This window comes from Paramisgurnus dabryanus, chromosome 19 (genome assembly GCF_030506205.2).
Source record: "Paramisgurnus dabryanus chromosome 19, PD_genome_1.1, whole genome shotgun sequence".
Lineage (NCBI taxonomy): Eukaryota > Metazoa > Chordata > Actinopteri > Cypriniformes > Cobitidae > Paramisgurnus > Paramisgurnus dabryanus.
Genome location: NC_133355.1, coordinates 13027929 through 13044438, shown reverse-complemented (window position 1 = coordinate 13044438; position 16510 = coordinate 13027929). Strand labels below are relative to the sequence as shown.

The following is a 16510-nucleotide window of genomic DNA, read 5'->3' as shown; positions in this document are numbered from 1 at the left end:
ATACTTGTCAATTGGTTTTAAACTAACATGTGCGTGACAGACAGCTATAGTTCAAGCTATCCAGCACCTGTGACAAAATTAAAGTTTATTTGCATGTTTGCTGCAAATTGCGTTGCAGGGTCTAACACCAACGTATATTTTTTCAATATTTTACTATGATCTTCCCTCAACTTTGACGAATTAATACACACCTATCTTTTCTCAATGCATGCACTTAATCATTGTACACCGCGTCAATTCAGCCTAGCACCATTTATTCATTAGGATCCAAACAGGGATGAATTTAAAAATCACCAAACACTTCCATGTTTTTCCTTTTTAAAGACAAAATAAAACGTGGTGATTTTCTAAGCAGATAAAAAGTGATAAATATATTTTATGGCAGAATAGCACTTAGTGTGCAGCACTTCAACCTTGGCGTGCAGTAAAATCACTCCTGACTACAGGGAGTTCTCAGGAGTGATTATGTTACTCCTTTTCCTTCCCTTGATATTTTCCTTTAAGCCCCGTTCGGATGGTCAGCAACTGGCAGTGGCAGAGTGACATGATCTCATTCAATTTATTGAAAGTTTGGCAACATCTGGTGTCATGAGCGACAGTGAATGTTGGCCGCAGAAGGTGAGCGTGTCCAGTGATGCGACAAGGTTGAGTAATTTAATAGAGCGACATTTATTAGCGACTACCAATGAGAGTGAAACAGTGGAGCTCGTGTCATCCATTTCTTGCCAGTTTCTGCAGTGGTCGTACTTGTTTTCTTATAACCGTTACTAGCAATCAGCGTTATTAACACCTCTGAACAACCTCTTTGATTAAAAAGGGAGACACACAGGAAGAAAGTCGATGGCAGTCTAAACGGGACTTTAGGTTGTTACTAACTTTGTCACACCAGACACATAAATCTGTGTTTTTCTTATACCACAGCAGAAACAGGCACAGGATATGATATACATCATATCAATTGACATTTAAAGGATTGCAGTGTAACTTACATTTCGTATACCCACAAATCTGTTATTTAAACCAGTGGTTATCAAACTGTGGCACTGAGATGGTGCCAGAGGGGTTCCAGTTTTATGTCATTTTATAAAATTATAAAGTTATCATAAATTCTGTGTAATTAAATCTCAGAAAAATAAGGCTACTAACCAACAGCACTACATTGTATAACTTAATGGTTTTTTATTCAAATATTTAGTTTTGGAATGTTTCATGTCATAAATTTCCTTTGGGAGGGGCACGTAACGATGCACCGTATAAAGGGGGGGGAGGCTGCACGCTGAAAATTTTGAGATCTACCGATTTAAACCCAACCTTAATGATTAAAGTTGTACTTAATAATGGTGATGTTATTGTTATGGAGGAATTTTGTTTTCTGCCAAAGAATTAATATGAATTGCGATCTGGTAAGCTTTTCAATCAAGGTTTGCATGAAAGACATGCACAGACATGGTAATGGACACAGTTTATTAGGCAATTTGTGGTAAATGCCGTCCTAGAAGCACTTAGTTGCAATGTAAATGGGAAAGAGAGCTTTCACAGGCACATTGCATAGATGCAACATGTAATATAAACGTATTTAACTGTGGTGTTTCATCTGCTTGTGTTTATATCAATGTATTTCTATTGAACACTGACTGGTACTCATTTTGTGTACGTTTAAAAAAACTGTGTTTTAGTCCCTGGTTATGTAAAATATAGACAAAGTAACTGCTGTGGTTAAATTAATCTGTGCTGTATTATTTTAACCCAAAATGCTGGGCTGTTTTAACCACAGCTGGTCAAATGTAAACATTTTCTACTATTTTCTAAAATGCTGGGTTATTTTCAACCCATGGTTGGGTCAAAATAGGACAAACCCAACTGTTGCGTTAAATTAACCAGCAAGTGTAGATTAAATTAAACCAACAGTTGGGTTTTAAGGTACAAGAGATTAGAGAATGAGGAGTCAGGATATTTGTGATATAGGATTATAGTCCTTATTGGATTTCTTACCTGACCAGCAGATGGAGCCAAAAGCACATATTGGGTGTGCCCAAACGGATATTTTTGCATAAAGTGCTGACAGGTTGAGCTTTGTGTTATGAATCCTGATACCTAACAGCAGTTCAGAAGATTATGCAACAATTCAGGGATTTCAGTTTTATGATAACATGCCTTTGTGGTTTCTTCGGTTTGGTTGGTGTAGGTGTATTGTGGATTCTGTAAACAGGGTTTGTCCTCTGTGTTTCATGCTTGTGTAAGATTTATATTGGTGAAAGGTTCATCAGGTTCATACCAGAATAATGTGCCATAGTATTTATGCTACATGCCATGTATAGTTTTATATAACACAAATATATGTTGTTGTTTTTTTTCCAAAATAAGTTGTAGTGTTTTAAGATGGGGTGAGATAGAATGGCAGAGTGGCAGATTTGGTAATTTTACAATTTTTACCCATCCACCTGCTGCTCTTTATTGAATTCAAAGGCATCCACCCAGATTCACAGACAGAATGACAGATGTCTCAATATCTCATTTCATGGCATTTCATGCTCTGTTGTAATTAGATATAAAACTGAACCTCAGCATCAATTTTATTATCATCATAATTTCTGTTCTTGGAGATAGATGTAAGACACGTTTCATGTATAAACAAAAGGCCAAAACTTTCTCTTATCTCATACCTCTCATGCCTAAGATAGTAAAGAATGTAAACCACACTGTAAAAAAATTCCGTAGAAATGTCAATGTTATTGCAGCTGGGTTGCCGGAAATTTACCGTAGATTTACATTTATGTTGTTTACTGGCAAGAGTTTGTTCAAAGTTAAATAAATTTCAAATATTAACAAGTCTTTATCTTTACAGAATAAAACTATACAATAACAGCCTCATGCAAAGCATTCTGGGAACCAGAAATCATCATCAACCTTTTTCTGTTTTTTGGTCCAGATTTTGTTTCCCAGAATGTTTTGCTTGATGCTGTTTTTTAGTTTTACTCTGTAAAGATAAAGACTTGTAAATGTTTAATTTTCATTTAACTTTGAACAAAATGTTGCCAGAAAAAAACATAAATGTAAATCTACGGTAAATTACCGGCAACTCAGCTGCAATTTCTACGGAATTTTTTTACAGTGCAGCCAGGTTGCTATGGTACATAAAGATCTGCACTTTCAAGAGTTTGTCGAAGTGATAATCCAATATATTGGCCAGGCTGATAAATAATCTGCTATTTGGCTATTTTGAGATTATTAAGATTTTGATTTTTACTAATATGAGTTCTCAAATTTAAACTGAATAAAAGAGATTGGCAGTTAACTCTTTCCCCGCCAGCGTTATTACAAAAAAGTTGCCAGCCAGCCCCAGCATTTTTTATGATTTTTTACAAAAGTTTAATGTCTTCCAGAAAATGTTCTTCTTTAAATATATAAACATACAATATATTAAATGAAACAGACCCTCTGGTTTAAAAAAAAGTTTCATCCTACCATCATTTGTTCTCTTTTATCACCTCTCAAATATGGGTAGGTTTCTTTAAAAAAAAAAACCAAATATTCCATTGGAATTCCAAAAATTCAATTTTTGTGAAGGACTTTTGCTAGAGATTAGATTCAAAGCGATGATCAAAACACACAAAGTTGGCTTGGGGCCATTTCTAAAATAGACATTTCATCGGATGCACAATATTTCTGTAAATATATTACTGTTTAAATATTAAAAAAATTGGCTTCTTTCTTTTTAATATACATTATTTTATAAAAGTTAGTAAATCTTTTCTTAACCTTATCTTAAATAACCTTTATTAAAACCTTGCAGTAAACTAACAAATTCAATTCCTGAATACATTTATAAACTATTATACTTTTTTTTGTTTTGATTTATTTTGGATTGTTTTCAGTCACAGTATTGCTATTATAGTAATATGTGAAAAAATATTAATAATAAGTGAAAGTTATCCTAAAACTTTTGAATGGTTAGTCAATGTTGCATAATAAGCTAGTTGGACAAAACAAATGAATATTACTTCTCTATGTGTAATTGCATAGCAAGCTACATAATAATATATATGATATTCTTTATTATATATTCTACTCATATTGAGATGAGTGAAATAGCAGCATACACACTTTCATCCTTTGTACGTTTCTTCTTATCTTTTCTATTTTCCTAACCTGGGTACCTGGTGGCTCTTTTTCTCATCCGTAGTTCAATATGTGTTGCATTAAATCTCCCGCTGTTCCTTCCTTCCACTCTTGCCACTGGAAGTTGTGACTTGACGTGAGTAACAGCCTTGACTCTACTTTAACACGCGCTGTTAGACACAACATGTGAATATTCCAGTTTAAATCAAAAATCAAACAAATTGTTTAAAAATATTAAACAAAGTAAATAAAAATTCTTTCTGCGGGCCAGATTATGAGGGCCGCAAAGAGGGGGAGGGCGGGCCGCAAATGGCCTGCGGGCCGGAAGTTTGAGACCACTGCCCTAAAGGGTTGCCTCTGGGTTTTATAAGTTGAGTAAGAGCACCACTTGGTAGATAATAGCAAAAAACGGATTGCCGGAAAAACTTGTCATTGGCAGGGAAGCGTTTTCTCTAATTAACTTAACTCGGTCAGATAGATCATTATTATATTTTAATTATAGGTTTTATAGATTATAAATATATTTTATATTATTAATTAAATTGTTTTTATCTCTTTCTCTTTTTTTTCATTATACAGAAAGCATTGCTCAGTTATTCAGAAACAGACCTTCGTAAACCCAGGAGCTTCAGCACATTCACCTTTAGGTGGAAAAAGAAAAAGAGAGATTCGACCACAAGTCTTTCCGACATAATTGAAAGCCCATTATTCAAAGGTCCCAACAGTGAGCAAGGTGAATTTGAAGATCAAGTGGAAAAAGAACAAACCTCACCACAACAGGTTGCCGTTGAGACAACACCTGCCTATACTATCCCTGAACAGTCCCAGACACAGGATGTTTGGAATGATGTGTCTTGGCCAAGTAAGGAGGACAGACCAAAGGATGCTGTTCTTGTCACGGAGGCCTATATGCCAACCAATCAGGATGGTGAATTAATACCATACATTGACTCTTCATTCTCTGATAGTGATAGTTACCAGACACCCCCACAAAGCCCAACCACACATTCACGGTCAGATTCACCTACCCAGGCTGTGACTACAGAATACCAAATCCCTCGTAAAACCTATATACCTAATATACCAGACAGATTCTCACAGATGAATGCTCCTGATCCTGTAAATGTTACGAGCACTTTGAATACAGCAGATGTTTTGTCCAGTTATTATGATGCAGTTGAAGAACGTCCAGGAACTAAAGATGCAAGCCTGACTGCTACTGCTGTACATAGATCTTCTCAATTCTCAAATACTTGGTCTAGCATTCCAGAAGAAGACTTTATAGACTCGATCAGTCTTGATCCTTATGTGAACACTGCTGCAAGATATGATACATACTCTGTTGATAATTCAAGGCCTGAGGAACATCCGAAACCGAGTCATTCACTCCCAAACTCTGATTTTGAGACACCTGAATCAGAGACTTTAACAAACATTGAGAATCAAACAAAACAAGACATTGCTCCTGAAGAAGACAAAGATTTAACCTTTACACTTCCTGCTGTACATAGATCTTCTCAATACTCAAATACTTGGTCTAGCATTCCAGAAGAAGACTTTATTGACTCGATCAGTCTTGTTCCTTATGTGAACACTGCTGCAAGATATGATACCTACTCTGTTGATAATTCAAGGCCTGAGGAACATCCGAAGCTGAGTCATTCACTCCCAAACTCTGATTTTGAGACACCTGAATCAGAGACTTTAACAAACATTGAGAACAAAACAAAACAAGACATTGCTCCTGAAGAAGACAAAGATTTAACCTTTACACTTCCTTCCGTAAATAGATCTTCTCAATACTCAAATACTTGGTCTAGCACTCCAGAGGATGACTTTATAGACTCGATCAGTCTTGTTCCTAATATGAACACTTTTGCAAGATACAATACATACTCTGTTGATAATGCATGGCCTGAGGAACATCTGAACCAGAACAGTACTTCTGATAGGGATGATCATTCACTCCACAATTCAGATTTTGAGACATTAACAAACATCGAGAACCAAACAAAACAAGAAATGCTTGCTCCAAATGCAGACACAATGATTTCTCAAGAATCAAAAGATTCAACCTTTGCAGTTTCTGAGAATTTCACATCTTTCATCCATCTGAGCTCCAGCTTAAACTCCAACAATACCACATACCAGAGCTCAACCCCAAAACCATATTCTGATTTTATTCATCCTGAACAATCCCCCAGTAATCCAACTTGGATTATTACTACTGAGGCAGAAGACCCCCAGACCAGCACATATGTGTCTGACACTTGCCTTTATAAGGTGGACAGCAACACTGACCCATGCAATGTAACTACTGACACCATCATACCCAATTCACTGATGCCCGATGTGGATGCAGACATTGACATAAAGCCAATTTCATCCTTCTTCAGTTCTGATGTGTCATTAGCTGAAGCTAATCTGAGACCAGTCCATGAAGATCTCTTTGAAAAGAGTTTTCCCACAACCACAAATTTTCTTCACCATGTGACCATCTCAGTGGAATCTCCCCAAACTGACTCAGAGGAACCTTGCCCTGCTGTTGTAGGACCTGTTCACCTTAATGCTGAACCTGTACTGCTTGAGAATGAGTCAAAGATCTCTTTGGCTCAGTCAGTTATATCAGGCATACACACCCCCGATTTTACTAAAACTGACACCTTTGATCTCTCAGACTCCATCACCTTTGACCCTGAGCCTTCCTTGGGAGTTCTGCATGACAGTGTGTCTTATTCATGTGCTGTAAACCGAAGTGAAAAACAAGACCTCATAAGTAAGGAAATAGATCAGGCATACTCGGCCAGCTATGAAAATTACTCAATCACTACTTCTTCAGATTTGACAGACCATGATATCTCCAGGACTTTGATCTCTGAAACCGAGCCTACCGTCTCAATTCACCCACCTTCTCATTCGCAGCTCTTGAGCTCTCTGGCACGAAAAGAAGAGATCTTTCAACGAACAATCAAACCCTATGGAGGTTTAAATGCAGGAGAGGGACTTTATAAAGATAGTTTTGAGACCATTGGCCAGGATGAGACATCAGAAAAGTGTATGACCACAGTAGACGACCTGCAGATGTTTGTGAAGGAGGAAGAACACATACCAGACATCTATAATGAGAGCCATAAAGTTACACCAATTGAAGTAAAGGAAAATAATACAGAGCAGATCCAAAGTGATTTACCAAAATATCAAATGATCCTTCCTAACATTGTGAAAGTTGAGGAGATGCCACAGAGTTTATTAAATACCACAGAAACCTCCATAACGCAAGGTGTGATAGCACTAGAACCAGAGGTATGCGCGGACACTAACGTGTTGACAGGTCAAGCAGAGAGGCAGATTCACTGTTTCGCTCTGCTGAAACCAGTCCTACCAGTCAATCAAGATTACATCCCCAAAGAATGCGTTCCCGCCCCTCCCTCCTCTGAGTCGGTAAAGGTATCACTCGCAGAATCGAGCATGGCAACACACAGTCACCTGGAGACTTGGCTCCGCCCCCTGTCCCAATACTATTCCGGAGGAGTGAAAACAATACCAGAGGACACCGCAAGGATCAAATACCAAACAAGCGCTGACATCCAGCACGCTGAGAGGCAGGAACACACGAACAATGAAGATATAGGCACATCGCTCACAAGTACTCAAGTAGGTCAAGAACCAAACAGTGAGGAGGAGACAGACTGGCCAGACAAATACAACACAGAAGAGACCTTCATACACACCAGAAGCGCGAGTTTTAATCAGGGAGAGGTTCGCCTAACAGAGGTAAACACAGATAACATCACAACCTTCACTCAGAGGAACGTGGTAGATAGCAGTAAAACCACACCTGAGGGCTGGAGAGAAGTTGAAGATCTCCACCGAGCAGAAGTTAACGCTGTACAGGAGCACCTGCTTCCAACGCGGTTGATACCGGGTGACAGGTAAGAAACCAAATTTAAGTATGTGATGTGAATGCCTGATAAAAATGCGTTTTACTTTCCTTAAATTTACTGATGGCTTTTATAGATTGCTAGCGTGCCAAAAATATACCCGTATTCATTTATACAATCATTTATGAAATAAAAGACCTAAAATGAATTTAGCTTGTGATAGTCTATTAGCTCTTTTCTAGCTGGCATATTTAAGGTTACTTTTGAAATTATTTATTTAATTTTGAATACAAATATTTTATTTTGATTAATACAGTAGGCTATGTATGTGAGATATGAGCAAGTTTATGTGTATAGCACCATATGTGCTTTATTTTATAAGTGGCCTTTCTCTTCTTTTCTTCTGTCTTTTTACATTTTTAATAACCAATTTTATAAATTTTCATCTTGAAGTACTTCAGGGAATAAACTGTGGTTCATATGTAATCCTGCACCGTTGCTCTGGATACAGCGATTTTGTTATGTTAGTAAAGCTAAAATTAACTAATACAATAAATATAAATAGTACTTCTGAACTTGAAGTTTGAAAGATCAAGTCTCTCAAGTAGGCACAAGTTTATTAAAGCCTCACCCATTTGCAACCTCATGTCTTATAGGTTCATTTAATTGGGATGGGCAGGTGAAAGAATGCGAGGTAGATCAGTGGTTCAAAGTTTGCTATTGATCCAGACCTGATTATACACATTCTTGAAATGAACCTCATGAATGAAGGCCAGCTGAGAACATATTAAATGATTCCTTACGCAAACATGTTGGGCCACAGGAATCTGAATGATGCATTTACACGTTTAACCTTAGGTTACACAGAGTGTGAGGATTTGATTCTCTGCTGATTCACTTCAGTTCAGTTGATCTGCTTCATTTCTTTGCTAAGAGAGACTCAGATCCAGAGTCTTTGTGAATGTGAGCTGTAGTGAAAGGTTGGAGGTCATGCACGAGAGTGTTAATCCAACCTTTCAGTCACTTTGTCAAATGCTCTGATCATACCCGTCACATGTTAAGCAACATGTGTTGCAGAACAAACCACATGCTCAACATCAGCTGGAATGTGTGTGGACGCAAAATGACTGTATTTTGTGAATTCTTGTAGTCTTGATGCACATCGACCATAATGCATTTGGGATAGATGTTTAGAATGATTTGAGTGATGTAGATGATGACCTCCACACCCTTGTTTTCAAAGCCCCTGATTACCTTGCACTTATTGACCTTTGCTTTATCAATGCAGTTTGTTATTATACATGTGCACCTGTTATGATCAGAATGTGAAGGGTGTGTGCTTGGAATTGAAAATGTTAAAGGGATAGTTCACCCAAAAATGAAAATTATGTCATTAATGGCTCACCCTCATGTCGTTCCAAACCCGTAAGACTTAAGTTCATCTTCGAAACACAGTTTAAGATGTTTTATATTTAGTCAGAGAGCTTGTGACCCTTCATTGAAAATCTACGTACAGTGTACTGTCCATGTCCAGAAAGGGAATAAAAACATAATAAAAGTGGTCCATGTGACATCAGTGGGTCAGTTAGAATGTGTTGAAGCAATCAAAAATACATTTTGCTCCAAATTTACCATTTTGTTCAGCATTGTCTTTTCTTCCAGGTCTGTTGTGAACCACGTGCATGAGACTGAAGTCACGTGACTGCAGTGACGTGGCTGACGTGTTATCTGGTGCGCCTCAGCGTTTTATGTGTGTGTGCACCCGAGCTTTGTTTACAGTCTGAGGGAGACACACGCTGTAAGTTAAAGTGCAAACATGTCTGAGGATAACACGTCAGCCGCGTCACTGCAGTCACGTGACTTTAGTCCCGCGCATGCGCTTTACAACAGAACCGGAAGAGAAGACAATGTTGAATAAAGTTGAATTTTTGTTATTTTTAGACCAAAATGTATTTTCGATGCTTCAACACATTCTAACTGACCCACTGATGTCACATGGACTACTTTGATTGTGTTTTTATTACCTTTCTGTACATGGACAGTATACCGTACATAGATTTTCAATGCAAGCTCTCTGACTAAATCTAAAACATCTTAAACTGTGTTCCGAAGACGAACGGAGGTCTTATGAGTTTGGAACGACATGAGGGTGAGTCATTAATGACATTATTTTCATTTTTGGATGAACTATCCCTTTAAAGCGTGTTTGATTTGCATGTGCAAACCTCTTAACCTCTTAAAAAAAAATTAAGATTTGCTTAGATGGAGAACAACTGTCCATGAATCACTTTAAATTACAGCACTAAATGAAAGTCATTTGGCGGCTTCATTTGGCAGTGTCATGTACTGTACTGATGATGCAACATTTAATTTTAATGATTTTCTCTCATTAGCTGTTTCTGTGTGGCATACAACATGTAAAAATTGAAGTTATTACTAAACTGGGCTTGGCCGTTATTCAATTTTAACCACAAGAATTTGTAGAAGGCAGACAAAATACTGTGGAAATTACAGCGAACTACACCCACAAGGTGTTGTGGGTGAGAGAATCATTGTTGGGTGTTTTGAATTACTTTCATTTAAATTCCTCGGAAGCAAGAACGGGGTGTGACATCCAGGTTTGCCACTAGGGTGCATGCTTTGGCTATTACAGCGACTATCAGCTGATAAAACTTGATACCTCCTCTTTGAAATGGCTCAGGGCTAACTGTAGTGAAAAACAATCTACATGACATTTAAACGCATCTTCTTTCCTACTTTTTCATCCTATAAGGTGGGTCTTGAATATCATTGAATTATATTTTGATATATTTATGTACTATAGATTTATGTACTTCCACAGTAGCGCAAAAATAAATGTGAGGGTTAAACAATAATACTTTATCATGCAGAAAATAATTTAATTGTTTTTTATATCAATTAAACCCCTACATGTGTTATAGTGTGAGGGACTATTCAAATTACATGTTTATGCTTGGTTTGTGTAAGTGTGTAACGTGTTTGGTCTGTGTCTGTTTGTATTTGTGTTAGTATGTATCATGTTTAAGCATTTAATTTGTGTTATTTTAGCCTGTTTTTAAGCAGGTTTGTGTGTTGAATGTGTGTTAATGTAAACCCATGGGCATCCTGTTAAGGTAATGTTTAACTAAATGAATACTTGCCTAAAAGAGAACAACATTTTACTATACTTAACAATTGTATATTTGATTGCCAGTTACATATCTTTTCAGACATTCAGGTCTTACACTTAAACGTACACTTTTGTAAAATATGTATTTTTCTGTATCACATAGACAAAAATGCATTATTGCAAGCAGTGCATTTAATAAATGCATATTACACAATGCATATTACTGCATTTTTCCTGCAGTAAAGTCTCACTTAGCCTTTTAGTTTTGTATAAAGAGATTCAAACTGATTAATAGGCAGAGATCCAATTTGAAGTGCTGATATAACATGTATTGTCTTGTCTCCCAAAACTTACTTATGCAAATTGCAATACACTCCCACACTAAAAATGCTTTTACATCTTGCTTTTACAGCATAATTTGTCCTTGTACTTACTTATAAGTGCAATCTAATATGTTTCCTTTAACAGTGAATCATGCACTTCAAATTTAAATATGACACAACGTGTCTTATTTTATGTCAAGACTTTAATTTGACTGATGACAGGGAAACGTTTGTCAGGTATCTAATCACAATATGATTTAACTAATAATGTTATTCTTTGTTTTTCATCCTTTTCTCTAGATTCTTTCATGCATCCACTGATCTCAGTACAGTGATCGAGGAGCCGGATATAGAGAGCGAAGAAGAAACTGAGCCTGTATCAGACACAAACATGAGCACTGGCATTGCCGTCCTAAATACGAAGCTCAGCCGCCGCTCATCATCCACCCAAGAGGGCAGAGAAGATGTCAAGGTGGCCCGTAAAGTTTCCCTTGTTAGCACCGACAGTAAGAGCAGCTATGAAAGTTCATTTGACAACAACGGGTTAAGAGATTGGTCGGAACCGAGCACAGCCAGCCCTGAATTTCACAGAAGATGGCAGGGCATTCATTCTGACTCTGAAGTAAAGCACTTCAAAAGCTTTATGGAGAATTCAGACTATAACCTTACACATGGCTCGTCCCCCAGCTATGAAAAAGTACTCTACACTTCTCATTTCGGCTCCCCTGGGACACAAAAAACCCAGCCCACTTATTTCTCCTCTGAGAGCACCGGTAGCCTTGGAAACAGTAGCTGGAAAGTCACCGAGAGCGAAGTTCAACAGGGCAGTGAGAGTTACCTTAGTGGGAGGAGTGGGGTGGAGCTTAATACACCTGTTGGAGGGAGAGAGGCGGATATACAAAAAACAGGCTTTGACTCACAGGCACGTTTAGAGAACAGCTTGAGGATCACAGAGGAGGAAGAGGATTCTTTCTCTGGCGTGTTCCACGCGACACGCGTAGAACTGGTTCCCTCGCCCACTTCTCTTGAACCCGAACCTCTCATTTACTCCTCCAGTTCAGAGATGGACAGCCTGGTGGACACGCTGAAGAGCATGGACCGACCGGTCCGACAAAGGTTGCAACGCACATCATCCAACACACCCTTTTCCTCGTTGCCGCCAATCGAAGAGGATGCGCCGATCTTGTCTCCACCTGAAGTCGTACCCGTTACAGAGCCAAAAAAGGTTATGAATGGAGTTTCCAGTTTACCTCCAGATTTTGGAATGAGCTGGTCTTCCAACAAGGACATGCGATCTCCTCTGACCCTGCTGAAAGAACAGCAGTTTGGAGAGAACCGCGGGCCTGCCCTGCCCATGCGAGCTTCAGCCCTAAACAGCATCGTTATGCGCAGGGGGTCTCTCAATGACCTGAGCACCGAAGAGACCCCGTCGACTGGGCTTACGAACGGAAGCAGTATGCTCAACACATCCCGTCTGGAAAACAGCCTGTTCTTTCAGCCAACCGAAAACGGAAAGGGATCACATCGCTCCATCTTCCGAGCAGCATCTCTCCCAGACATAGGCAGCAGCCACGAACGCATCAGCTCAGCCCCTAAGAGTACAGACACTCCACCTGCAAGCCGCTACGAGCGCTTCTCGTACCTCAGGTCTTCGTCGAGTTCCCTCAGTGGGATTTCTGAAACACCTCGGATAAGCATGCCTCCCTCCATCCAACAAAATTCCCCCACAGAGGCGACAAGCTTCAACCACAAGAACTCTCTGGAGCTTTATCGCTCGTTGCCATCTGAAACTCTTTTCAAAAACTCGCCATCTTTGGGTCTTCAGCGTAGCGTTAGTGTCGATGGAGGTCTTCATCTAAACAATCATTTTAACAATAATCTAAACAATGACAACAAAGGCTTTCAAATGAATCATAAGCCAAAACCGGAGCCAGAACGTAACTTAGCACCCAAATACAGAGCCTTTCCTGATTCATACGTGAGTATTGCTGCATGTCAACAATAACAAAAGATCAATACTGTACTAGATATGACTACAATAGGGTAAAGATTGTTGATATCTTTATTTATATCATAGATTGTAAGAATTAAAAGTATGGGTAAAAGGGTGTAAAGTTTATCACTCCGAGAATGAGGACATGAAAAGAATGAGACCGTTGTTTTCATACCATGTCACCGCTTTCCAATCAGCTTTAATGTAACTTGATATAAAACCACTTACACCAAGACAGTATAACCCACAGAAACATGGTCTGTTTTAGATCTCAAAGCTTGTACGTTATATTTACATGTATGCAACTTTTATCCAGAGAAACTTTTAAGTATCAGTATTTGTATTTCCTGGAAATTCCCATTGGCTCAAATTCCCATGGCATGGGCGATGCTAGTGCCACACACTTTCAGTTGAGTTACACTGCCAGAAAAGTGCTCAAAAATGTTCCCTGGCTGTCTTAGGGGCGGTACCTTTCAAAAAGTACACCTTTGTACCTAGAGAGTTCATATTTGTATCTTAAAGGTACATATTGTTACCAAATGTATACATATTTGTACCTAAATAGTACATATTAGGACCTTTTTATAGGGTACAGTTTGGCATCATTTCTTGACATTTTTTGACATTGTACCTGTATCTGGATACCTTGCAGGTTCCAACACACCTGCCCATCATTTTAAAGTACACTTAAATATTATAATTAGCTGATTCAAGCCGGTTTGTTTGGACTACACTCTAAAAACAAACGGTGCTATATAGCACCAAAAGTGGTTCTTTGCTCGTAATCATAGAAGAACCATTTAGCACCAGTGAAGCACCAGTGTAGAACCATATAGGGGCCATATAGCACCACTATAGCACCACCCATGGTTCTACATAGCACTGTATGGTTCTACACAGGTGCCTTACTGGTGCTTCACTGGTGCTATATGGCACAAAAAAATGGTTCTTCTATGATTACAAGCAAAGAACCACTTTTGGTGCTATATAGAACCGTTTGTTTTTAAAGTGTAGGTAGGATGATAAACATTACAGCAGTTTGACCTAGCACCTCTGCCTTAAACCTCAGTGGATGAAAGGCTAGACGGGGTTTAATGACGCCTCAGTGGGAAGGCTTTACAATAGAGACTGACAGGAGTATACATTACATCAGTGCTCACGCAGTACTCACATTTCCTACTGTCCATTAAAAAACATGGTGCAGCTCAACGGTTTTTGTGTTTTTAAAGGAAAACACCACCGTTTTTCTATATTTTACTATGTTCTTACCTCGACTTAGATGAATGAATACACACCTGTCTTTTTTCAATGCATGCACTTAACCTTTGTACAGCGTGTCGTGTATGTGTTAGCATTTAGCTTGGCCCCATTCATTCCTTAGGATCCAAACTGGGATGAATTTAGAAGCCACCAAACACTTGCATGTTTTCCCTATTTGGAGACTGTTACATGAGTAGTTACACGAGTAAGTATGGTGGCACAAAATAAAAGTGGCAATAAATATAGCTACAGTATATAACAATCAGGGAAAACATGGAAGTGTTTGGTGGCTTCTAAATTCATTCCTGTTTGGATCCTAAGGAATGAATGGGGCTTGGCTAAATACAAACACATTCATGACGCATTGTACAAATATTAAACAGAAGTAATGATCAAAAATGGATTGGTTTTTTTGTGACTTTAAATCCTCTTTAAACATGACATGTGTCTGCCCAGGCAGTTCTGGCCTGCGGGTGTGACTTGGAATTTTACTAAAGATTTAATTATAAGGAACTATAAAAATGTCTGTCACCAGGGAGTAGCTTGAAACTACATATTATCTACACACACCTTAACCCATGTTCATTTGTAATGTCACACTTCTCCCGTAATGTTAAGTTATCTGACAGGTTTTTTATTGCTTGTATGCACAGTCTAAGGTTAAACAGTTTGCCCTTTGCTGTTAACGTTGAGTATCTGCATGACCCTGCCTGTCTTTATTAATACTAATATTAACTGTTTTTCCCATTTGTTTAATTATTTCTCACTTATAAATGGGAAACAGAAACCCATTTACAGGTGCCGCGAGCCGAAGCTATTTCTGTCCTGCATGTAATGAGATCATATTCAAACAAAGAGAAAACCCACAGATAATAACAGTTCAGGTTTCAACAATAGAGCCAACTTTCTTTTTCCTGTAACTGACCTTATTGGAATATTTCTTCCAAATACATATTGATTGACTGACATAGATAAGAAGCTGCATTAAAAATGTGTTCACTTTCTGAAGCCAGATCAGTATTGCTATCTACATCTGGTCCTCCCTAAAGCTGAGGAAGGGTAACGGGGGAGGCTAATTGAATGTGACAGAGTTCGTTATCTCTCTGTTTTCTTCGTTCTTGAATAATTTGCGTTGATAAATTTGTTATACCGGATTCCTGCTTAGGAAAGAACACACCCTGTTCTTTGTCTTGGCAGTGGCTTGCTTTGTGTTTGCCATTTGAAATGGGCACAGAGAAAATATGATGTGCCTTCGTGCCACAGTCACATCACTGCCGAATTCCCGTGGGCTATAGACTATTGTTAGGATAGGCCCTGAAATGCTAAATACTGTAATAGTATTCTGCAAATATTATGTTCTGTAATACAGTATACAGTACTGTTTGCGTGCACCTACAAGTATGATTTAAATAAGTTGTCTGATGTAGTCATTTTTATCATTTTAAGGCAGCAGTATAGTCAATTTTTTATGCGTACGCGAGGGTCTGTGTACAGTGCATGTGATGCAATTTTTGTCATCAGAAAAGTGTGCACTTGCTGTACACACACACCCTCAGATTTTTGAAACATTTCAAACATTGTGCGTACAGGCGTATGTAGGCCACACACTGCAAAAAATGACTTTCTTTCTTAGTATTTTTGTCTTGTTTTCAGTAGAAATATCTAAAAATTCTTAAATTAAGATGTATTTTCTTGATGAGCAAAATGAACTTAGAAAATAAGTCTAGTTTAAACAAAAAATATACAATTTAAGTGAATTTTTGCTTAAAACAAGCAAAATGATCTGCCAATAGGGTGTGAAAAT

At 38.3% G+C, this 16510-nt stretch overlaps 1 protein-coding gene across 2 annotated transcripts in view; it reads left to right on the top strand.

Annotated features, from left to right (window-relative positions):
• Nucleotides 1–16510, top strand: part of crybg2 (crystallin beta-gamma domain containing 2) — a 39251-nt gene that overhangs the window by 6324 nt on the left and 16417 nt on the right. For both annotated transcript variants that reach the window (XM_065290114.2, XM_065290109.2), the window contains exons 3-4: nt 4699–8051; nt 11754–13431. In XM_065290114.2, coding sequence (XP_065146186.1) covers nt 4699–8051; nt 11754–13431 — 5031 coding nt within the window. The remainder of the gene's footprint in view (nt 1–4698; nt 8052–11753; nt 13432–16510) is intronic.